Here is a 25,293-nt window from a genome sequence, read left to right as displayed (position 1 = left end):
GTTAATGTGGTTTATCACATTGATTGATTTGCATATATTAAAGAATCCTTGCATTACTGGAATAAACCCCACTTGATTATGGTGTATGATCCTTTTAATGTGCTGCTGGATTCTGTTTGCTAGTATTTTGTTGAGGATTTTTGCATCTATGTTCGTCAGTGATATTGGCCTGTAGTTTTCTTTCTTTGTGACATCCTTGTCTGCTTTTGGTATCAAGGTGATGGTGGCCTCGTAGAAGGAATTTGGGAGTGTTCCTCCCTCTGCTATATTTTGGAAGAGTTTGAGAAGGATAGGTGTTAGCTCTTCTCTAAATGTTTGATAGAATTCGCCTGTGAAGCCATCTGGTCCTGGGCTTTTGTTTGTTGGAAGATTTTTAATCACAGTTTCAATTTCAGTGCTTGTGATTGGTCTGTTCATATTTTCTATCTCTTCCTGATTCAGTCTTGGCAGGTTGTGCGCTTATGGTATCTTATGGGTTACTACTTTCTACTGTCCGATCCAGCCTCCTATCCATCTTTCAGGGAATCTTCCTAAGTTCTGGACCATCAATAGCTAAACTTTTGTTTTCCAGTGCTCTTATTTATGAATTTTAAAATTCAGTTGTAGGGCTTCCCTGGTGGCGCAGTGGTTGAGAGTCCGCCTGCTGATGCAGGGGACATGGGTTCGTGCCCCGGTCCTGGGGGATTCCATGTGCCGCAGAGCGGCTGGGCCCATGAGCCATGGCCGCTGAGCCTGCGCATCTGGAGCCTGTGCTCCGTGATGGGAGAGGCCACAGCAGTGAGATGCCCGCATAACACACACACACACACACACACACACACACACACACACACAAATTCAGTTGTAAAGATGTCTTTTCCGCCAGGTCTAGGAATTTGTGTTATGTAGTATGTGGTTGTAGTATGTGTCCAGTCTGCCATTTTAAATCAAACTTGCTTTTCTCCTTAAATCTTTAAATCAAACTCCCTCTTCTTCTTCTTAAGGAAGCAGTGGTGACAACGACCTGATTTAATCATGTAGTTAGATAAAGAAGGAACACGATCAATTCTAAGTAAGATGGGCTGGGAAAAGAGCCCTACGAATTCTCATAGTAAAGGGGAGATAGAGTTTGTTCTGATTATAAAAAGAGTGCTAAGCTTGCCAGATTTATTGGTTTGATTTCTCACAATTTTTGCTTGTCTCATGTAGACTTTGAACTTGTCTTGAATTTCTCCAGTATTTGCCTAGAATTTTTAGATTTATTGGTGGATTCTGCTTTCAAGCTTATATAGTTCTAAAGTTATACTCAAACACTGCCATCTTGTGGGGCATTCCTTGGGTCTCCCAATCCCACCCCTCAAAACTCTCTCATGCAAATATATTCATCCAGAAGAGTTCAGGGATGTAAACTTTTATTAGGTGCTAACAGCTGCACTAAGAGCTCTACATATATCAAATCATTAAACTTCATAAGGCCTTTGTGAAGGAAGTACCGTTAATCCCATGTTAGAGGTGAGGCCTAGATGGGTTATATAACGTGCCTTAGGTCTCACAGCTAGTAAGAATGGGAGTAAACTTTTATACTCAGGCAGTTTGCCTTCAGAACCTTTGCTTTTACTGCACCCACATGTGAAATGAATAAATCTAAAAACAACACAGTGAGACACAGTAATATGAATAAGCTATAGAACTAGTAGAGAAGACGGGATAACTGTTGGGAAAGGGCATCCGGGAAGGCGTCACAGATTTGTGAGGAGGTGGCCTCCTCTAAGTGAGAATTGGAAGGATAATCATTACATAGGAAGAACGCAGCTGGGACCATAGCCCCTGGAGCTAATAGCATGGAAACACCCTTTAGCTGTCTACTTTTCATCTGCTGTGTACCCTGTCTTCTTTTGGGAAACTACTTGTCACTGTGCTTCAACCACAGGACTCTAATGAGGGTTGTCAATCATGATACCCTTGAGTCCTCACCTAATCTGAGCCAATATCAGGGTACATCGGGGCACCTGGGAATTTTGCGCTTGAGGCAGAGGGCTCAGTGCTATCTTCCCTAATGGTCACACTGAGGTGTGTGTCAGAAAGCTGCTTCCAGCCAAGTGTTCTCACATGGAAGACAGTTTGAAGTAAAAGATAATTAGGCCAAACAATAAGGTTCTAGTCATCTGTAGGCCAGCTGCACTGCTGATCTTCCTGTATTGGTAACCATTCCTGCAGAACCTGAACAGGTCTGGGCTTTGGGCCATTGCAAACATACAAGTTCTGATATTCTTTCTTCTGTCACCAGCTGAAGCAGGCACAGCACTGGCATTCCTTATCTCTAAACAACTTCAGTGGTAGCACAATACATTTTCATTATGAAGGACAGAACGATTAATTTATTTGGAAAAAATGGCATTTGGGGAGTGTATTGGAAATGGTGTGGCTTAAACACTTCTGCAGTGCTCTATCTTGGCCTTATCTCAAACTCCATTCCTGATGCCTGGCCTATTCCCCTACTTCTTCTCTAAATCACTGCAGTCTTCTAAAACCGTCCTTAGATTTATTTCTTGCTTTAAACCTACTTTAGAAACTCCAGTCAGTTATTTTTTCTTAACTTTGATTTTTTTTAATTAATCAAGTAAGAAAAGTGCAAATAAAAATGACAAATTCAAAATTATAGAAATTAAAAATCACCCATAACCCACCACACAGAGATAATCATTGTTATTGGTATATTTCTATCTCTTCTTTCTTCTATGTGTAAACACAAACATAATTATTTTTTAAATGGCTAATTTGGGGGCTTCCCTGGTGGTGCAGTGGTTGAGAGTCTGCCTGCCGATGCAGGGGGACACGGGTTTGTGCCCCGGTCCGGGAGGATCCCACATGCTGCGGAGCGGCTGGGCCTGTGAGCCATGGCCACTGAGCCTGCGCGTCCGGAGCCTGTGCTCTGCAACGGGAGAGGCTACAACAGTGAGAGGCCCGCGTACCACACAAAAAAATAAAAATTAAAAAAAAAATGGCTAATTTTGATCTCTTCCTTCACCAAACACATCTACAATACGTCAAATGAGATTGAATTGTACTTCATTTGTACTATTTCCTAATCATTTCAATATTCTGTCCTGCAAATTACCAGTGTCTTTGAAGGCACCTGATTTTCCAGGAAAATGGGGAGCAATTCCACATCCCTTGGCTTACAACGTTCTTTCTTTCCCACTTCATCTGGTTATCTCCTACTCATTCTTCCAGTCTTAGTTCAACTTCTTTGGGAAGTTAGATTAAATTTATCATAGTATTATTTGCAGTTCTTGTAAAAGTTGCAAATTCTTTTCTTTTTTATAGATTTATTTATTTTTATTTATCTTTGGCTGCGTTGGGTCTTCGTTGCTGCATGCAGGCTTTCTCTAGTTGCGGCAAGCAGGGGCTACTCTTCGTTGTGGTGCGGGGGCTTTTCATTGCGGTGGCTTCTCTTGTTGCGGAGCACGGGCTCTAGGTGCGCGGGCTTCAGTAGTTGTGGTACGCGGGCTCAGTAGTTATGGCTCGCGGTCTCTAGGCGCGTGGGCTTTAGTAGTTGTGGCGCCTGGACTTAGTTGCTCCGCGGCATGCGGGATCCTCCCAGACTAGGGCTCGAACCCTTGTTCCCTGCATTGGCAGGCGGATTCTTAACCACTGCGCCACCAGGGAAGTCCCGAAAATTATTATGTGGGGGATTATCTGGGTGTATAAGTGTTTTGTTCACTATTGGATCCCTATGGCTTACCACAAGTGCCTGACACTGGCTATTGTTAAAATGAATGGAATAATTGGAATGGAATTGGAATAATTCTGCTGCTAAGGAAATACTTATTTATAAAAAGTAACATCTACCATTTAGGAAGTGTTACTATGTGCTAGGCACTCTAAGTGTGATATATCTCTATATAATTACATTTTCACAACCATAAAATGCATTATTGCTCCTGTTTTACAAATGAGGAAACTGAGGCTTCAAAAAAGCAAATTAACTTGTCCAGACACTGATAAAAAGATTTGACCTTAGGTCAATGCATTCATTTACATTATTGACTTTGCCATTGCTAGCTTCTTTGTGCACGAATATAAAAGTCATCGTACACAGCTTATTTTCAAAATCACTCAATTTTAACATTACAAAATAGTTTTTGTTACACGTCAAAGAAGGAAGTAGGGCACTTAGAATACGGGCCAAAGAGACAGAACACTGTACTGGGAGGGGCAGCAGCAGAGCTATTCTCCTTTTCCCTTCACTAACGAGCTGTGTGGCTTTGGGCTTCCGCAAGGCAGGCTCCAGAAAGAGTGAAGCTGAATGGGCAGCCCTTAAGACGACGTCTTATTGCCAACTCCGTCGTTCTATAGGTGGAGACTAAGTGACTTGCATAATTGACCACGTGGCAGAGCTGCACAGACACCTCCTGACTCCTAGTGTTGTTTGTTCTGAGTTACAGTAACCCTCCCTGAACAAACATTTACTGGGAGCCTACTGTTTCAGGCCTTACCAGGCAGGATGTTTCTCTTTCGCTATCCTAGTATCGATTATTGGCTACTTGCTGTCCTCCCTAATTTTTTTCACTCGACCATTTTTAAAACGGTCCTTGGAGGCAGAGTTAAGGGGTAAAAAGCGTAGTACGAGCCTGGCATCAGGCACTGAGTAGCGTGACCTGGTGAGTGGCTTGGCCCGGCTCGGCGGCTGGCCCCAAACAGTGATCTAAGAAGGTAGTGACGCCTTCTGACCCAGGGAATGACCCCGGAAAAACCGGGGGTGGGAGCGGCCGGGGAGAGGCGAGGCTGAGACTCTTTGAGACGACGCCCTGGGCTTTCCTTTGACCCCACTGGTAGGGCGACGGGAGGAAACTCTCTTAGGTGCAAGATGCCTACGCCTGTGGTTTCTGCTGCGTGGTGACCAAGGCATCCGTCCAGGTCCCCAGAACTCAGTCTCTCCACCCGGGTTTATCCAGGATTCCAAGTCTCTAGTTGCGGGGAGAGGGAGGTTTCTCCTTGGGCGACTGCTGACCCCGTGGTGGAGGGACATTTCCACCACCCCCCGTTGGCCTAGAGTCCTCGGCCGCGGCCTTTCCCTGCCCCCGGCTACTGCTGGCTGCCCCAAGGCCGGAGGAGTCAAGTTCCTTTAGGGTGCCAAGGAAAGACCATAATTTAGGCGCTGCCACGCGAGGCCTTTTGGGCAGACACCAGCCAATCCTCCACAGGCATACACGAGCCGCAGCCAATCAGCGCCCGCCTTATTCCTGGGTCCCGCCTGTGCCGGCCCTTCCTCCCTGCCCCTTCTCTAGACGTCTGTAGACGCGGCGGCTGTTGCTGCAGCCGCTTCCGGAGCTGACCCGGGCCTGGGGACCGGCCTCCACTGGCGCCCTTCGTTTTCTTCTGCTACCTTCACTGAGGATGAGTCCCTGCGCGACCGTGTGCCCACCCCGCGGAGACCACCGGAGCATTTTCATCTAGCGACTGGTGAGGGAGGGCTCGGCGCGGCCCGACCGTGCGGAACGGGCAGAGGCAACGGCGTCCCTTGAGTCGTGGGGCGACGGGACAGTGTTATCTTTCCAGAGGGTGCGGGTGACCGCGGGCCCCGGTGTCCCGGGTGGGCCGCGGGGAGGGGACGCAGCGGCGCCGAGGCTGTCGGGCTCAGCGAGAGGCGGCGCGGGGCCGGCCGCGGGGCCCGGGTTGCGGCGGCCGCCTCCCCGCTGCCGCCCGGAGCTAATGAATGGTCTGTGCGGGCGGCGCGCTACCTTGCGGTCCAGCCTGCCAAGCCCTCCAGCGACGTTGCGCTGCTAGTTTTTGATAGTTGTCTCGTGTCACTTCCCCTGGAGCCTTGAATTTGAAGCCATTCCTCGAGGCGCCCACGTCTCTTACCCCATTCGTGGCGTCACAGAAGTTTTAGTTAAGTCTGGGGAGGCTAACGATGAAGTACAGTGTGAATCTACCTGTTATGTGAAAAGGGACCTGTTCTTTCTTGGGGGGATGGGGGGACACAGGATAGAGGCCTTTTGTTCTTGTATCATGTTGCCGATTTCTAAAAAGTTTTAGTTCATCAGCGAAACAAGTAACCCAGGGTATCCGTGACTCTGGATTTCCAACGTAGGTGGTAAAACTTAAAGGGTGTTAGCCGGACAGGATATTTTTCAGGAAGCAGAGATTGATGTAGCATCTTTTTTTTTTTTTTTTTTCTCATGCCTGGAAGTAGGGCGTTTGAAAGTCGAGATTTATCAGAAGTACTAAAAGAATGTGACTTTTATGAGTGGTAGTGTTTCTATGCCCATGTTGTGCGAATTCACGTCCTTCCATAGCTCCTTGATCTTTTCACTGCCCTTTTTATTTTAAATTCCTTGAATTTTTTTTATAGGTTTTAGAAACTAATATAGGGCAGATAAGGGCAGAAAGAGATGTTTTCTAAAAAGAATTAGAGTATAGATATTTGCTGAAAGTACAGATATTTAGTCAAAGCGGTTTACTTCAAGGAATTTAAAAAATGGTTTTCCATTTAAAAATTTTTAAAAAACTTGTGTCCAGGCAGACGTAGAGAATGGACTTGAGGACACGGGGAGGGGGAAAGGTAAGCTGGGACGAAGTGAGAGAGTGACATGGACATATATACACTACCAAATGTAAAATAGATAGCTAGTGGGAAGGAGTCACATAGCACAGTACTTTGCGACCACCTAGAGGGATGGGATAAGGAGGGTGGGAGGGAGATGCAAGAGGGAGGGCATATGGGGATATACGTATGCACATACGTGTGCATATAGCTGATTCACTTTGTTATACAGCAGAAACTAACACAACATTGTAACGCAATTATAGTCCAATAAAGATGTTAAAAAAAAACAACTTTTGTCCAGGGCTTTCAGTATGCTAAATTCTACATTATGCTTCAGAACCATAAAGTTCAATAGACCATATTGCATAAGGAGCTCAGTGTTACTTGGTTAATTATTATAAATGATGTCAAAGTTAGTTTATTATCTTCTTTCTTTCTTTTTTTTTAATCGTCTTTTGGCCGTGCCATGTGGCATGCGGTATCTTAGTTCCCCTACCAGGGATCGAACCCGCACCCCCTGCCGTGGAAGTGCAGAGTCTTAACCACTGGACTGCCAGGGAAGTCCCTTTATTATCATTAATAGGGCAGTAATTCTTTGCCACCTCCAGAGATGTGCTTGCCCCCTAGAATTTGGGGAATTGTTCAATTGTGAAGCTGGGTTTTGCACTAATAAAATATTGAAGTTTCTATCCTTTGTACCCAGAGAATAATTGAGAAAACAGAATAAAATAAAATACAGTATTGATAAAGCTAAATTATTAATTTCCTAAAGTAGTAAGTCTTGATGTTTTAAAATTATGTGAACTCTTTTCAGGGCTTACAGAAGGAATTAAAAATTTTTTTAATTCATCAATTATGAGTCGCTATAATTTGTAGCTTTGTGACAGTTCATATAGATACAAGTTTTTAAGGAAGGTATTTTGATTTTAGAGAGCTCTTTAAAAATTTAAGCCTATTTGTTGAATACATATTATATTTAGTGACAAATGTGAGTAAGTATGGCATTCTCTTCCCTGCCTTAAGGAGCTTTATGTGTAGTCAAGGTCCACACTTTTACAAGGCATGTTGTCATCACTTTGCAGATGAAGAAATTGAGGATTAGGAAGATTAAGCTACTTGACCAAGGTTTTAGATAATAGGAACCCAATTCCTAGTTAATACATACAGGGCAATACAGGGTGGAAAGAGGATTAAATTAGTTCATTTATGTAAAGCACTACGCTTGTCCGTGTGAAAGTTCAAACGATGGTAGATGTAATGTTTGTAAGCCATGGATAAGTTGGCAGCCCTGTAAAGGTTTGGGTAAAAACATTCCAAGCAGAAAGGGCTTTGATATAGTTATTCTGTTTTTTTGATCAATATATTATATCACTATGTTCCTTTCCTTCGTAACATTTCTTGGGTGCTTACATGTGCATGAATTGTCTCATTTATTTTTCAGAACAACTCAGGAGATAAATAGTTTTTATTCCCTTTTTACAAGTGAGAGAATTGAAGCTTAGGCAGCTGTTATGTGCCCAGGGTCATTTAGTTAGTGGTTACTAGCTCAGTGTTCTGAATTCACAGTCTGAACTTTGTGTGCTACGTGGTTGCCAAGTCTAACTGGCATCCTCTTCCTGAGATCACAAGGCTATTAACACATGAAATATAGATATTGGTCCATTTTGGTCTTGGATATGTGAGAGAATAGCATGATCAGATTTGTGTTTTCGGAAGATAACTGAACTCCTCACCAAGGTTAAATAGGATTGTGAGCCATTGTTGAGGGCTCAACCTCTACTGGCTGGCACCTTTGTGGTGGACCGGCCTGCAAGGTTAACAATCACCTGTGTAGCTAGCTACACTCTTCCACCTCAATTTCTCATCAACACTTTGTATTCATCACATATAAAGCAAAAATTTTCTCCTTTAATTTCTATTTGTTCCTTTTGTTTTCAGTTTGTTTTATTTTTCTAATTTACGAAGTATTTACCCTTTACTCTTCTTCTTGGCTGCTCTATCTGTAGTCAAGCCAGAAACCTAGGAGTTGACCACATCTTGTCAACTCAAGGCCCTAAATATGTTTCTGAATTGCTCACTTTCATTATCCCTGAAGAAAGGCACATAAGGCTGTCTATAATCTAGTTCATCCCTGTGTATATATTAGGCCATATGCATTTCTGTCTTCTGAATTACTTAGAATTTTCAGAATGGATCAAGGTGATTTTAGTGCTTTTATATTTACTGTTACTTCTGCCTCAAATGCCCACTGGCCCTGAATTTATCAGGCAAACACATACTCATCTCATCTCCTTTGAGGAATCTTCCCTTTATCCCTCTTGTTGACTCCCCATTCCTATGAGTCACTTGTTATATCTTTATCATAGGTTTTAATCATGATATATTTTTAGTACTTGCTTAAATAAAAATCATTCTCCTCTACCAAACTGTGCCCCACTGATGGTGGAGACTGCGTAATAGATAATAAATCTCGTTCAGTCAATACAGTTGTCAAATGAGCTATATTTTCACTTAAATATTGTCCATGAGTCTGTACTAGAATATCTAGAATGTTTAAGTCCTACGTATTTTTGTTTTCGCAGTACCTTGTGACCTGCAGATGCACTGAAGAGGCAGCATAGTGTTGTAGAAATAGCTTGGACTTTACTGTGAGATAGATCTGTGTTTGAATTATAACTCCTCTTTTACTGATAATGTGATTTGGGTGGCTTACTTAACCTCTTTGATGTAAAATATCACATCATGTAAAATATCCCATGCTTAATAAGTATTTGCTTTCTTTGCCTTCAATAAGCATTTGTTGAAAGCATGAATAAGATTAACGCTAGGCATTGGGCCAGGAATTTAGGAAAGATGTGAGGGCAGGAGACAGATTTGAGGATTATGAGCACAGGTTAAAGTTAACATGAAGAGATTGAAATTACGCAGGGTGCGTATGAATTAGAGAGGAAAAGAAGACTGAAGGTGGAACATTGAGAGAAGCCTAATATTTGAAGGTCAGGGGAAGGGAAAATGCCCTTGGAAGAAGTGGTAGGAGAGAGATCCCATGCATAAATGCTTCAGTGGTTCCCTATGCTTTCAGTACTCCTTTCTAGATTCCTTACGAGAATGTCGTGGTCATGACTCGAAAGCAGAGAAGTCAAGTAACATTACCAAAAGTACTTGGCAGTTTGGAGGTCATTGGTAACCTTAGTATGTGTGGTTTCATAGGAGAAGAATGCTTGGAAACTAGTAGCAGAGACATTGAAGCCCAAACATGAACTTCGGAATAAAAATTTCTTATCTTTTTGTTACTGAAGAAATGATAGTAATAAAAGCTGCTATTTGTTTTTTTTTTGCTTTTTTTTTTTTGCGGTACGCGGGCCTCTCACTGTTGTGGCCTTTCCCGTTGCGGAGCATAGGCTCCGGACACACAGTCTCAGCGGCCGTGGCTCATGGGCCCAGCTGCTCCGCGGCATGTGGGATCTTCCTGGACCGGGGCACAAACCCGTGTCCCCTGCATCGGCAGGTGGACTCTCAACAGCTGCACCACCAGGGAAGCCCCAGAACTGCTATTTGTTGAATGTACATTTGGTAGCAGGTACCATGATAAGCAGCTTTATTTATCATTACGGTAACCCTTTGAGGTTGGTGGCATTTTCTCCATTTTCAGAAGAAGAAATGAAGCCTTGGAGACATTATGTAATTTGTAGAGTTATGTAATTGGTAACAGCTGGCATTGCTATATTTGAATCCAAGTATGTAGGATTCTAAGAAATGTTAGCTCTTAGTCACTTAGTCCCTTCATAATTTATGTTCATAGTACTCTGTGCCTCTCTCATTATATATTATAGTATAGTATCACTTTTGTTTATATTTAATATTCTTTTTTCCCTTTTAAGTGTTTAAATTATGTATAGTAACAAATTGGGGAATTCTTTTCTCTTGTATCTTAATTATATCCTGTAGGGTTTGAGTTATTCACATAAGTAGTTCCTTTCAGGTATTAGGAAGACACTGAAAACACAAAGATGGCAAAAGTTTAGAGCCTCAAAGGGATGAAATTAACTACACGTGACTATTTTGCCATCTGTCATGTTTTCCAGTTTAAACATTTTAAACTACTTGAGGCTTTGGTACTTTTTTCTTCGTGTCAACTAACTACCAAACACTTTGCTTATTTATATATAGTCTAGTAGAAACAGAACTGGAGCTAGAAAGGACTAGGAGTTATCTGCGTCTGTGCTATCATTTCCAGATGGGGAAATCAGAATAGTTAAGAACTAGTTAGGTTTAGGATTTCTGACTTAGTGTGGTTTGAAATGGGAGTAGAAAATACAGATTTGGAATGTTTATGGCTGGTGCACAGAAATTTTTCCTATACATATATGTAAACTCACTTGTGTCGCTCTAAATAGTTTTATAACCGTTTTTCCTCTGTCATTCAGATAAATACTATAGTCTCTTGGTATCACCAGGGCATTGGCTCTAGGACCCCAACGGATACCAAAATCTACAGATACTCAAGTCCCTTATATAAAATGGCATAGTATTTGTATATAACCTACATATATCCTCCAGTATACTTTAAATCATCTCTAGATTACTTAGACTATCTAAATACAATGTCAGTGCTATGTAAATATGGTTGAACCTTGAACAGCATGGGTCCACTTATACTCGGATTTTCATCAGTAAATGTGTACTGCAGTACTACATGATCTGCCTTTGGTTGAAGTTGCCCACGTTGAACCGCGAATACCAGGAACCTAGTATAGGGAAAGCCAGCTGTAAGAGGGTCATTGTGTTGTTCAAGGGTCAGCTATAGTTGAAAATGCTGTGTAAATAGTTGGCCAGCATGAGGCAAATTCAAGCTTTTCTTTTTGGAACTTTCTGGAATTTTAAAATGTTTTCAGTTGAAGCTTGGTTCAGTTCATGGTTGTGGAACGTGCAGATATGGAGGACCGACTGTGTTTTTTTAATAAATTAAAATGAAAAGAAGTATTTTGTGGAACTTAATTTGATACCTTGGAGAAGAGAATTTATGTAGAATTTCTACTATAAAAGCTTTAAAATCTAGGCATTATAGATGGGTTGACTACTAATTTAAAATCCAGAGCACAAAAATATTGAAAGAAGAAGATAATTAGGAGATTATAAATAAAAAGATGATGGAGAAATGCTTAGAGTAAAGTAGTCCACTCTAGATATAAAATTTCTAATATTTTATATTGGTGGTTAGTTTTCTAACAGGAAGTGAAGAAACTGAAGGCTAGTAGCTTTTCAGGTAGTTGACAATGATATTTCATTTCTCCAGATCTGAATGGGCAAAGCAGACACGTTAGCATATTGGAAGAAAGCTAGAGGCTCATGTATGATGGTTGAGTTTTCTAGACTTTCCTGTGGCCTCCCTAATCAATATATTAGCATTTATTTATATTTTTAAGATGTTTATTTTAAAATAGGTATACATATACATGGTAAAGCATTCAGAAGAGGTTAGTAGTAGTAAAAAATAAGTCTGCCTTCCATATCTGTCTCCAACCATTGGTGGTCTTCCCTAGAGCAACCACTGTTAACCATTTTCTTGTGTATTCTTCTAAACATCTTTCATGCATATTCAAGCATAAACATATATTTATATGTACATTTTCTCATACGTGGCATTACAGATACATCTAGTTTTAAGAGACATTTCACAATATATCTTGCAGATTATTTCATGTTAGAAAATATATAGCTACTTTATTCTTTTTGATACATGAATAATCTTCTGTTGAATGGACCTGCCACAACTATCTTTTAACTATTTAGGTTTTTTCCATGCAGTGATGCAATGAATGTTCTTGTACTTATGCCACTTCACACATGGATATAGTTTTACAGGATAGATTCTTAGGAGTAAAACTGAGTCAGAAGGAATGTGCATTTTACATTTTAGTAAATATTACTGAATTGCTGTCCATTAACACTGTACTGATTTATACTCACCAACAATGGAGTAGAGTTTCTATTTCTTCACAACCTTGTCAATACATAGTAATATCAACCTTTTTGATCTTTGTCATTCTGATAGATAAAAATGGTGTCTCATTATAGTTTTAATTTACATTTCTTTTGAATGATGTGAGTCTCTTTTTAAAAATCCATTTAAATCCACCACCACCCCTTTTTTTTTTGAGAAATGTCATATTCTTTGACTTTTATTCTGTTGGTCTCTTAATGATTTGTAGAGGTGATATATTAAGGAAAAATTTTCTCCTTTTTTGTCTTTAAAATTTTTTATGTATGTTTTAAATACTTGTAGTGTTTGAATACATGTAGTCAAGCATACATCTTGGTAAAAGATTACTGCTAATCACAAAGAACAGATATCTCATGTTAATGATTTTAGTGTTTTCCTGTGTATGGGAAGGTGCAAGAATCTGGTCTTCTTACCTACCTAGGAGCCGGTAGATCCAAAGCATAGAATGCTTCATCCTGTTTTTCCCATCCTGAATTTCCCTCAGGATGTACTGTCAGTGGGCGTCTGCAGTGGGTTGCAACTTAGCCTTTTGTGTTACTGGATGATGAGCTACACTCTTCTTTAATGGTTAAAGCAGATGTACAATGTGTGTTTGACAGGCCATAAGACAGGCTGTTTTAGTTAGCATAAAGTTCAAGCCAAATCATGTATAAGCCAGAATGACTTCCCCATATCTCAGTATGTGAAAATTTTTTCTATCGGTGGAAAGTTTGTTTGTTTTTAACATGGTTAGTTAAATTTATTGATATTAGAAACAATAACAGAGCAGATAATGCAAAACTGCGGCCATCTGAAAAACAATATCAAGGTGGCTTTGAAGTGCATTTCTTTTAAAAGTTACCTTTGAAATGGACAGGCGACTACAATTCCAGGGCTTGAAAAGCACTTCAAACACAGGAACAAAGTAATCTCTCTCTCCTTTCCTCCCTTCCCCCACTCCTCCCTCTCTCTCTCCTGTCAAATGACAAAATTAAAACAATTTAGTAACGACTTGGATGTCCTTTGTTCAAGGGAAAACAACGCCTGGATTGCGGGGCGGGGGGGGAGTCAGTGCTCACTGGCGGTGAAGCAATCTTCCAAGGGATTTTGGGCAAGAGAGACTTACAGAATGTTAGAAGAGGCAGCTCTGAAGCAGGGTGCGCTTGGCTAGGAGGTTGGGGATTTCCTAATAAGGCGTGCAGGTCCTGTTTTCTAGAGTGAGGTGAACTCGCTAAAGCGGAGTTGGAGGATTAATTGTTGTTAGGTTTCCTTGACAGGTGTGTCCTATAGGTGCAGACTGACAGGTTTAGATTTGTGCTGTGGGTGAGGCCACTGGGGTGGCCTCCATTTTGGGGGTCCTGATTAAATGCATTAACTTAATCACTCCACATGAACATGTCTACTTGTAATGTCTGGATTCTGAAATAAAGTGTGAGTGAAGTCAAATAACTTAGACATACCACGGATGTGAGAGTCCTTTGACCCTTCCAGTTACCTGTATGGTAACATTTGTAGAATCCGGGCAGACAGGCCGAGGGTTGCTGCCAAGTGGATCCACTTCCCTTTCTTCCTCAACTTACTCGGGTGGAGGTGGATGGAGCCACCTTTCAGTCAGGCTGTGGCGGAGCAGAACTAACCTCCCTTATCAGAACTGGGAGAGGAGGTCGAGCTTTTGTCAGTGAAGCTCTAACCTTGCCACACATTCCATAGGGAGAAAATATCACAGGAAGGAGGAGTGACTGTCCTATCCGTGAGAAGTTGGTAGGCTCATTTGTTTGCTTGTTTGTTTTTGAAATAGGAATTAGGGGCACTTAAATATGGAGGTAATTGTACTGTAAAATACTTGAGCAAGAGATAGATTGTGTAGTTTTTACTCTGTCTTTCTCCTTCTCTTCTAGGTCCCACTTGCAATCATGGATATTTGAAAGGAGTGGACAGTGTGGAGGGGGAGCTCCCCTCCTCCTCCCCGTGGTGCTTGACTCCAGGAATAATTTATAAACTGTGGAAAGCTTTTTTTTAAATAAAGAACTTGTGTTTGATATAAACTTGATAGGGCTATTTATAATTTTTGGATTTAAGTGCCAAAATACATCGTACAGATCTATATAGTTTTATACTGTTGCCATGAGGATTTAAATTATAATCCTAAACAGGCCATTTATTCTCTATAAATCTTTCTGAATAGCACCTTTGTGTCCTGGCTTTTTCATTTTTTAAAATCATCTGACTGTTCAGAAGAAGTAAGCTGCATTAAAACAATTAGGATGAATTCTTCCATCCCTGACTGCACATCAAAATGTCGATCCCTGAAGCATGCTTTGGATGTCCTTTCTGTGGTAACAAAGGGGAGTGAAAACCAGATTAAGGCCTTTCTCTCCAGTCATTGTTACAATGCTGCAACTATCAAGGATGCCTTTGGCAGAAATGCCCTCCACCTTGTTTCCTCCTGTGGAAAGAAAGGAGTGTTAGATTGGCTTATTGAGAAAGGAGTGGATCCATTGGTGAAAGACAAGGAGTCAGGATGGACAGCTTTGCATAGAAGCGTTTTTTATGGACATATTGATTGTGTTTGGTCTCTATTGAAGGTAAGTGTCATTTGTTTATTTAAAACTATTTGGTCTGACATGTATTTTTCTTAATCTTTTTCATATATTCCACTTACTTTCCAAAAGAGATTTGAGTTCTTATCAGTTGTTTGATATCTTTTACTATTATAACTCATCTTTAGAATTCAAATCTCATATATCCTTTTAATTTAAACCTTTTATGATGTAAAATTTTAAACATATACCAAAGTTTACAATGTATCATGAACTGTTGGCCAATTTTGTGTTATGTATGTCTCCACTGACTTTCTCCACCCCATGTTATTTTGAAGTGAATCCCACTTTGTCATTTACTCAGTACTATGTATCTTTTAGTATTTTTAAGAAATACAGTTTCCTTTTGTATAACTATGTTATTATCTACTTTAAAAGGGCACTGGTTATTTAAATCACTTAGGGACTATGTTTTGAGTCGTGTGTTTATTTCTTGTTTGGCTAGGGTAAAGTTTTTATAGTTCTTTAAAAAAATAATTAGAATCAGGGCTTCCCTGGTGGCACAGTGGTTAAGAATCTGCCTGCCAATGCAGGGGACACAAGTTCAATCCCTGGTCTGGGAAGATCCCACATGCCGCGGAGCATCTAGGCCCATGCGCCACAACTACTGAAGCCCGCGCGCCTAGAGCCCACATGCCACAACTACTGAAGCCCACACACCTAGAGCCAGCGCACCGCAACGAAGAGTAGCCCCCGCTCGCCGCAACTAGAGAATGCCCGCGCGCAGCAACGAAGACCCAGCACAGCCAAAAATAAAATAAATAAAATAAATTTATTAAAAAAAAACTACCTCTAAAAAAAATAATTCGAATCAGTTTATTTTAAATTTCCCATCAAGTAGATTAAGATTAAATCTAGGTTTGTTGTACTGTTTAGCCAAATAATATGAAGTGTTTTGGTATATACCCTGATGGATGTCATTTCACTAATGAATGCAAATTAAAAACTGTTAGAAGTCATGAGTTTTAAATTGAACAATTAGCTTGTGTATAGGCATTTAGTCATGTTTGTGGAGGACCAGAGAAGAACAAAGCAGTTCCTGTCCTCAAGGCACTTGTGGTCACATTAGGGCATTAGGGTGCTTATCTTCAGTGTCTTTATCTTTGGTGTCTGTTTTTTGTTTTAAATTTTATTTATTGGTTGATTGATTGATTGATTGGCTGCGTTGGGTGCACGGGCTTTCTCTAGTTGCGGTGCACGGGCTTCTCATTGCAGTGGCTTCTCGTTGTGGATCACAGGCTCTAGGTGTGTGGGCTTCAGTAGTTGTGGCTCACAGGCTCTAGAGTGCAGGCTCAGTAGCTGTGGCGCACGGGCCTAGTTCTTCCGTGGCGTGTGGGATCTTCCCAGACCAGGAGCGCAGGCTCAGTAACTGTGGCGCACGGGCCTAGTTACTCCCGTGGCATGTGGGATCTTCCCGGGCCAGGGCTCGAACCCGTGCCCCGTGCATTGGCAGGCAGATTCTTAACCACTGTGCCGCCAGGGAAGTCCTGGTGTCTGTTTTTGACTTCAGAAAAATTGTTTACATAGTGGTCTTTAGGTGGTAACATTTACTGATCAAAATAATTTTCAGTATGTGTTAATAGCAAAATATCCTTTTTTGGAGCTAAACTATCTAGGTTTACTACTTACTGAGTCCTCTTGGATGAGTTACTAAATCTTGAACCTCAGTTTCATCTATAAAAAGAGGATAATAGTGGTACCTTCCTTATTTTTTTCCCCCCCAGGGAGTTTCAGTGAAGAAAATCTTTTCTTAAGTTTATTAATAGTACTGTTAATTCCTCTTATATGTAAAACCTTTGGGTATCAGTTTAATTTGCCTATTGTAATCTCTTTTACAGGAAGAGCTAGGTTAGTAAGAGTTAAAGCATCTATCAGCTCTACTTCTACCCTTTCCCACCAGTTTCTGCTGGAAAATTGGATGACTGCCAATCCTTTCAAGCCTGAGAGTGTCCTTGGAGTTTCTGCCATCCTAGGGGTTGCCATTCTGGTGTTAGGATTGGGGGCTTCCGTTTGAAATAGGTTCTGGTCTGAATTTTGGACCTTCCCTCCCTTTGGGTTTCATTTCCCTTTAGAAATCCTCAATCATCCTCGCCACCTTGGCTAGAAGAAGCCAGGAAATGGTGCCTTGGGCCACCTTGCTCTTGGCTTGACTGTCATCATCATCAGAGTCCTTCTGATCCGTGATAGACACTTAACGGGGATGCTTCCCGCTGAAAAAAATATTCCCACAGAAACCTCTTTCATCCATTTAGTATTCGCATGTTGCTGTAAGCCATCTGCATTTTTTTAGCACAGACTTCTTTCCCCTTTTAACACTCCTTTAATTGGAAGGGCTGCAATGATGGGGTGTTCATGTCAGTTCCACTTCTGGTGATAGCTCTATAGCATTTAAGGTGTTACAGACTAGCAAGAAGAGACTATACAGAAAAACACATTTTAAATGAATTACATTTGATAAAAACTTTATAGGTATGAAATTTTAAAATTAAGTGCTAAAATTGTACAATAAATAAACACCCATGCTATCAGTTCCTGATTGCCAAAGATGAAAAACCTCAGCAGAAACTTCTTGTCTGCCAAAAGCCAGAGTAGAAACAGCATATCTTATGCAGCTTTTCATTACCTTCTTGATTCCGTGACAGGAGGCATGTTTATGTTTGTAGGGTCCTGCTGTGTCTGTTACCTCTATACCGGTTTTCTTTAATTTTGGTGGTTTATTTATATTACTAACCTGGAAGAACTTGCTTTAATTTTTTCCATTTGTAAATGGAAAAACTCACTGAATCATGAGATTGTGTGGATTAAGTGATAATACTGTTTGTAAAGTATTTGGAATACATTTTTTTCTTTTTTTTAGTGCCTAATGTGTATTAGGCAACGATCTAAGTGCTAGGAATATTGTAATGGGAAAAAAAAAGAATCCTTTGCTTGTTTGTTGGTTTGTTTTTTGGTTATACTTAGGTGCTATTTAATAAGGTAGTGAATTTACCTACTATTTTGGGGATATGTAAAGAGTTGATCTTTTAATAAATGGGATAGACTAGACTACACACGGATGCTCCTACCTTTAGAGTTTAAGGTGAGCATATTAGAAAGTGTCAGAGACCACCATATGTAGGGAGCTGTAAAGGCAAAAAAGTGTGGCTAGTCCTTTATGCAGTTGGGGCTGCTTAGGATGATGCAACTGTGTGTAGTCTTATTAGGGTCCAGTTGGTATATATATAATAAAGTTTAGGACAGATTTATAAAACTGATAAAGTAAACTGTCCAGGGATCCTATTTGTCAGATTCGTAGCTTGGAGCACTCTGCTCTGGAATGTACCCTTCTTACCCTTACGAAGGCGAAGCTCAGGTCTTCCCACATGGATTTATTATATCTAACTTTGAAAGTAGCAGGCAACATACACTTTTAAATTTGTTAAGATCTTAGATCACTTCTGGATTTTGTTTTATTTGTTAGCTCACTAACGAGTATTTTTGTTCATTGACAACCCTTGTGAAATCAAGTGTTATAACCACCTGGAACCATCTTGATTTTAATTTATTAAAATCCATTGTTACAAGGTAAGAGGAGATGCTCTTTCTTAAGTAACCCAAAAAGAGTATTCCAGCATGTTGTGGTTAGAGTTTAAAAACTTCATGGTTCATCTCAACCTGTAACTGCCCAGGTAAACTCTGGGTGTAGATGGATAGGCAGTGATCACTCACACGAGTTAAAATTATTGTTGAATGCCATATTAAACTATCAGCAAATATTAAAAGTTATTTATGAGAAGGAGTACATTTTGTGTTTAAAAAACTGTATGTAGTAATAATATGAATTGAACATTGCTCTATTTCTCCCCTCCTCCAGTTATATTTTAAAAACAGTAAATAATGGTGCTAGGGATAGGGTGTGCTAACTGCCTTAAATAAATGGGACAGAAAATGTTGTTTCATGTTTGAATTCTGGAGATATAAAACTACAGATTACTTTAAATTCATTCTTAAAACACACACACGTGCATTCTCAGGGTTTTTTTTTCGATACAATCTAACTATAAGTGGTAAGAGACAATGCTCTGAAAATTTAAGTAGAAAATTTTAAGTGGAAAAATATATATCACACAAGTAGAAATAAAAGAATATAATTGTCTTCATGTCAGTAATAGACGTAAATGGAATTCAAGGCAAAAAGGTGGAGCATAGGTGATCACATTATATACAGTAAATCCTAAAAAACATATATATAAAAAGTAAGAAGTATTCTTTGCCATTGTGTAGAAATCTTTACAGCCCTTAGCTGGATGTGGAGTTTGGCTCTTTAAATACGGAAAAAAAAGCACGTGTGTGTACATACACACATAGACCCAGACCAAAAGTTAGGGCCTTCTCAGTAACTGACCTGACTTACCACGGAAAACTTTCATATCTATTTCATTTTGATTTGTTTTTCATTTTGATTTTAAATGTTATTTTATTTGTTCACATTTTCTGGTTCTTCTTTATTTACCCAAGAATTGGATATTCGATTTCTCTTAGTTTTCTTTTATGTGAGAAATAAATGTGTATGAGCATAGGAGATAATTGTTATTAAATGTTTATTTTTAATGTATTTATGGGTTTGATCATCTGACTTTTTGATAAATAAATTACTGATTATAGGTAAATGATTAAAAATACATACATATATATCTGTATATACACACACATATTTTTTCCTTTTTTTTTAGCATGGTGTTAGTCTGTATATTCAAGATAAAGAAGGCTTGTCAGCTTTGGATCTTGTAATGAAGGATAGACCAGCTCACGTAGTATTCAGAAATACCGGTAAGAAAATTCCACAAATATATTCCATTAAGGTACAGCTTAGAAAATTTTATTGAAATTTTATTGTTATAGAAATACCTGAGGAAATTTGTGTGGATATCTGCAAAGAGCTTTTACTCTGGTATATGTTGGTTGATAACCTTGGTTTTCTTTCAGAGCCCTTTGGTTTATTTTACATTTTTCAGATTCAATGTTCATTTCTGTGTATAAGAGTAAAAATACAGCCTAAAAAGGGAAGGCAGCTAGAATTGTAACTACTGTAAAGCCATTGATGTGCATTCAGAAAGTAACAGCATTTGAGCTAGAGGGGGAAAGGAAGTGATTCTTCTACCCACATGTTCCTTCTTCTCATTGCACTTATCTCCAATTTTTTTGCCCTGTGAGCTTTGGTAATGGAAATTGACTGAAAAGGAGGAGAGGTTTAAATGGGGGCACTAGTTAATTTGCATTTTAACTAGTGAGCAAGCTACGTAAGGACATGTTCTTCATTTTTATTTCTGTCTTGGACACTATATTGCAAGTTACAGTTATAATTCCATTCAAGAACTTTATAAGCCTTCCAAAATAAAAATGAAGATTTATATCATAATTAGCTGTGATTAGGTTTTATCCCAGTTTAATGGATATTGGCCCAACCTCTAGTGTGATTTTGCATCTGTCAAGAGCAAACTATTGGAAGATGATGTTTCTCTAGAAATAGGAACTAATATCATGTTTGCTTCATTTAGAACCTTTATATATTAAATGTTTTAATAACATTTTACATTTAAATAATTACATGTATTATTTTCATGGAAACTAGGTGGATATGGCGGGTGGTATTTTAATCATTTGGCAGTTAAACTTCTAAAGAAACAAGGGTAAAGTGTTAGATTGCTTACATTGGGACAGGCCTGTGCTGAATTGGATTTTCTGATTTCTATTCTTAGAGTTATATAGTAAATTATTAGATTCATAATTTAAAAGAGAGGGTTGGTAGTATCTTTCTAAATATGGTAATAAAATTAGTTTTTGTGAAGAATCATGTTTGAGGTAAACTGATTAGTGGAGTATATCTATAATTAAACTACACTGATACTTGTTTAAAATGTAAAAGAGTATAAAAACTAATTTTCATTTTAGATCCTACAGATGTCTACACTTGGGGAGATAATACAAATTTCACCCTGGGTCATGGAAGCCAGAATAGCAAACATCATCCCGAGTTGGTGGATCTGTTCTCTAGGAGTGGGGTTTATATCAAGCAGGTATGTTGAAATACAATCTGAGCACTTTTAGAGATTAAAAAGAACTTTTGTATTTGATAGCTTATCTTTTCATTTGGATTATGTTAACTTTGGTGAAGGTGCAGTAACATATTTGAATGAAGAAATTGATCAACAGAACTTTACTAATTCTTTTTAGATTTTGTTAGTCTTAATCATATTTAGACTATGTAAAATATAAAACTATGAGATGTTTGTGTAAGGCATGTTTAAAGTTAGAAGGCATTATACAGATATTAATTTTTAAAAGGTAGAGCTTGTGTTGATTTTCTAGTTTTTCTTTCTACTTAATTAATTAGAGTTCTTCAGATTGTTTCTCAAGTGAATTTGTTGTTGATACTCAAATGAAGTTTGTTATTAGTTTTAGGTAAGTGAACCTGAGTTCTTAAATATAAGTAATTGTAAAATTTTAATTGATAATTCTAAAGGTTTGGTCTTTGGCCTTATATCATTATTCTGGATGATTCCACTTCAGTGGATTTTGCTACTGTTGGCATACTCATCTTTCTCTGTAACTCTCTTTGTGTGTGTGTGTGTGTGTGTGTGTGTGTGTGTGTGTGTGTGTGTGTGTGTGTAATTTATCTGTAGCCTCAGCTTTTCTTCCTCTTGAGTTTCATTTCAGTTGTACTCCAGACATTCTTTCAAAGTTTTTAAATTTAACTGTCTGAAGTGCTAATTTTGCCATTCCTAAACTTTCTCTACTTAATTTTTAAAACTATAAATCTCAGTTTCTGAATCCTGAAAATTACACCTCAGAATATGTCTTTTGAGTTCATCTCTGCGTGATTTTTTTTCCTGATGTAATAGTTAATGTCATTCCCCTTTTATTCCCCCAAATATTTGGATTATATATTATATGGCCACCATATTTAGGGTTCTGTAGAACACTGATTTTCACACCAAAAGTCATTAATTAATGTATCACAATTAGCAGTTTAAAAAAAATGAAATAGAAGAGTTAAACTCAAGAGAATATTAAAATTTGAGAGGCCAAGAACAGGAGCCCACATGGGAATGAGGAGTGACTAGAGAAGTAGAGAGTAGAGTGGTGTCCTGAAAGCTAGGATTCTGACTGGCCATCTACATAGACCTCGAGGGAACTTAGGATATTGAAAGGACTTGGGATGGACCAGAGTCATGAGCCTGGGGTCAGAGTTTCTAGTGAGGGTGAGGAAAGCTGTTAGAGCAGGGCTGGTTGCTCTTCCTCACCTAGTTCAGAGCCTTAGGTAGACGTCGCTAATCAGTCACAGCATACTCTTGTTCTCCCTTCGTCCCTCCCTCCCTCCCTCCGTCTTCTCTCCCCTCTCTGTTTTAAACTGAACTTGAACAGGTCCTCAGAATTCACCCATGAACAGCCACTAATGATTGATCAGAGTTGAGGCACTTAGAAAGATACCTGTTTTCCTTTTCTGACTTAGTACATGATATAGTCAGATTTCATGAGGTGAGATTTTTCAGGAGCAGAGATTTTTACACAAAAGTGAAGGAATAATAAAGATGTTTAAAAAAAAAGTGAAGGAATAATGGTGACATTAGGAAACGGGCTGATTGTACCTTCTGATCCTAAGATATATGTGCTGTAGAAGAACTGAGCATATTCCACTTGGTAGGGTTAAGGATGAAACAGTATACCCAAAGAGAAAACTACATTTCAGTTAAGGCAAGGATATGAGAGTATTTTGTGAAGAAATTAAGGATGTAAGGGATTTTTTTTTTTTTTTTTTAACTACGAAAAGGAGGATTGAAACACAAGCACAGTGGATAGGTTTGAGAGGAAGGAAAGCAGTGTAAATTTCAGTAAGAAAAATGGAAGCAAGTTAATGGGAATATTTACTGAGCACCATTGAGAGCCCTGTTACTCACTGAAAAAGGGCTGATTCTGTAGTATAGTACCAGATGAATTAACTGCCATGGAACAGAGATGATTATTATTAGCATAATATATTCCTCAGAATTAAGATGAAAATGCATGTCAGTTACCTCCTTAAAAAATTCAGAGGTTTTAAAGTTGGAGGTCTTACACTCTGGTATTGGTTGTTTTGTAGAAGTCAGAGATTATAGAATGGCATCCTAATATTGAATATAGAATTGAACAAAATGTATTACTTGTGGTTTCATGAAATAATTTTTCCCTTACAGATTGTAACTTTGTATTACACATTTGAATACAATTTTGGGTTTTATTTTTAGACTTTTTAGGCATTTGTGGTACAGCTAATAAATAAGATAGTGATTTTTGCATTATCATAGGCACATGTATTTACAGAACTCGCCAAGTGGTTTAGGGATATGTGTAAACAGAGCTTGCAATTCAGCTTGTAACTTTTTTTTTTGGCTGCTTTGGGTCTTCGTTGCTGCGCACGGGCTTTCTCTAGTTACTGTGAACAGGGGCTACTCTTCACTGCGGTGCTCGGGCTTCTCATTGCGGTGGCTTCTCTTGTTGCGGAGCACAGGCTCTAGGCGTGCGGGCTTCAGTAGTTGTGGTGTGCAGGCTCAGTAGTTGTGGTGCACGGGCTTAGTTGCTCTGTGGCATGTGGGATCTTCCTGGACCAGAGCTTGAACCCGTGTCCCTTGCATTGGCAGGCAGATTCTTAACCTGCGCCACCAGGGAAGTCCATGATTTTCTTATTTTTCCAAAGGGCCCTGACTTTCTGGAAAATAATTCTAGGATTTTTTATTTCTTAATCCTTTTTTTAATATCCTAAGTTAGAAATATTTATGGGTGGCATAAGAGATGTAAATGCAGATTATTTTTAAAAGTAAAAAAGGATTTTTAGATAGTATTAAGGTAAAATAAGTATACTGATGCATTGAAAAGTAGCAAAGTGTGGCCTGCAGGTTACGTATGTAAGTGCATGCATATTTAAAACTGCTCTTGGTTTCCTATTATTGCCTTCTGCTGATGCAGTTCAACCCTTTTATAGTAACCTTGTTTTCTGGTAAGAATGTATGAAAATGGAACTGTTTGTCAGAGGGCAAGGAGGGTTCTGGGAAGGAAGTGGGGAAAAGAGAAGAGCTTGAAAATTAGTGTAAAATTATTTAAAGCCATGTAATTATATTAAAGGTATATTAGACAAAATCAGAGGTATAAAAAGCATGTACTGTTTACCCCCCCCACTCCCTGTTTATAAGGTGATGTTGGAAAAAATACTCTTAAGGCACTTTTATTATTTTCTTTAGTAATAGTCACTATTTGGTAATCTTTATGCTTCATATTTTACTCTGTTCAATTCTTGCTGTTTGAGATTTTATGAAATTAGAAAACAACTGACTACTATTTTTTGTAGTTGAATACTTAAGATTTGCATTTTCCTTTGTTTAGTCTCTTGTGGGTAACACTTGCTTAATTCCTTCTAAATTTTTCTTCCCCCAATGTCAGTGTTTTTAGACGTAGTTTTATAATAGACCACCATATATTATAAATTTTTATTACAGAAAACTTTAAACATGTACAAAGTGGAGAGAACAGTATAATGAATCCTAATGTACCCATTATCTAGCTTAAACAATTAGTAATATTCTGTTATTTCTTTTTTATAAAATAAAGGATGTTTTATTCACAGAAGTTTAATAATATTCTCTTGTTTTCCTGTAGGTGGTGCTTTGTAAATTTCACTCAGTGTTTCTGTCTCAGAAAGGGCAAGTTTATACCTGTGGTCATGGTCCTGGAGGACGATTAGGCCATGGAGATGAACAGACATGCTTGGTAATTGAAATGTCATTATACAGTTTAGGTAACTTTGGTAAAATTGTATAAACTGGAAACCTTAGTTAACTAAAAAATTTTTTTAACCAACTATAAGGAGAAAATAATATACCGACTGATAACAGAGTTTACAAGATCAGTTACTTTCCTGGTGTATTGTGTTCAAAATAAGGATTTAGATATGCAAAATTCTAAAGCATCAAAGAAAAATTATATTGTATAGCAAACATCGAGTCAGGAGAGTACATAAATAAGCTTTAAAATATTTCCATAGTTGAAATTTAAAAAATCAGACTAATTGTAAAACTCTTCCTGTAGTCCAGGATCTAAGTTTTTATTCATTTTTAACTTCTCATTAAGGTATTTGTGGTCTGAAAATTGGGCCAATATTTTCATTG

General features: G+C 38.9%; 1 protein-coding gene across 4 annotated transcripts in view; it reads left to right on the top strand.

Moving 5' to 3' along the window:
* The first annotated feature begins 5,253 nt into the window (after positions 1 to 5,253).
* Positions 5,254 to 25,293, top strand: part of IBTK (inhibitor of Bruton tyrosine kinase) — a 101,003-nt gene continuing 80,963 nt past the window's right edge. For all 4 annotated transcript variants that reach the window (XM_060283296.1, XM_030859376.2, XM_030859377.2 and 1 more), the window contains exons 1-5: positions 5,254 to 5,445; positions 14,414 to 15,100; positions 19,828 to 19,924; positions 21,047 to 21,171; positions 24,785 to 24,895. In XM_060283296.1, the coding sequence (XP_060139279.1) occupies positions 14,780 to 15,100; positions 19,828 to 19,924; positions 21,047 to 21,171; positions 24,785 to 24,895 (654 nt within the window). In that variant the 5' untranslated portion in view covers positions 5,254 to 5,445; positions 14,414 to 14,779. The remainder of the gene's footprint in view (positions 5,446 to 14,413; positions 15,101 to 19,827; positions 19,925 to 21,046; positions 21,172 to 24,784; positions 24,896 to 25,293) is intronic.

This window comes from Globicephala melas, chromosome 14 (genome assembly GCF_963455315.2).
Source record: "Globicephala melas chromosome 14, mGloMel1.2, whole genome shotgun sequence".
Classification (NCBI taxonomy): Eukaryota; Metazoa; Chordata; class Mammalia; order Artiodactyla; family Delphinidae; genus Globicephala; species Globicephala melas.
Note: the sequence above shows the minus strand (reverse complement) of the source record. Positions and strands in the feature narration are given on the sequence as shown.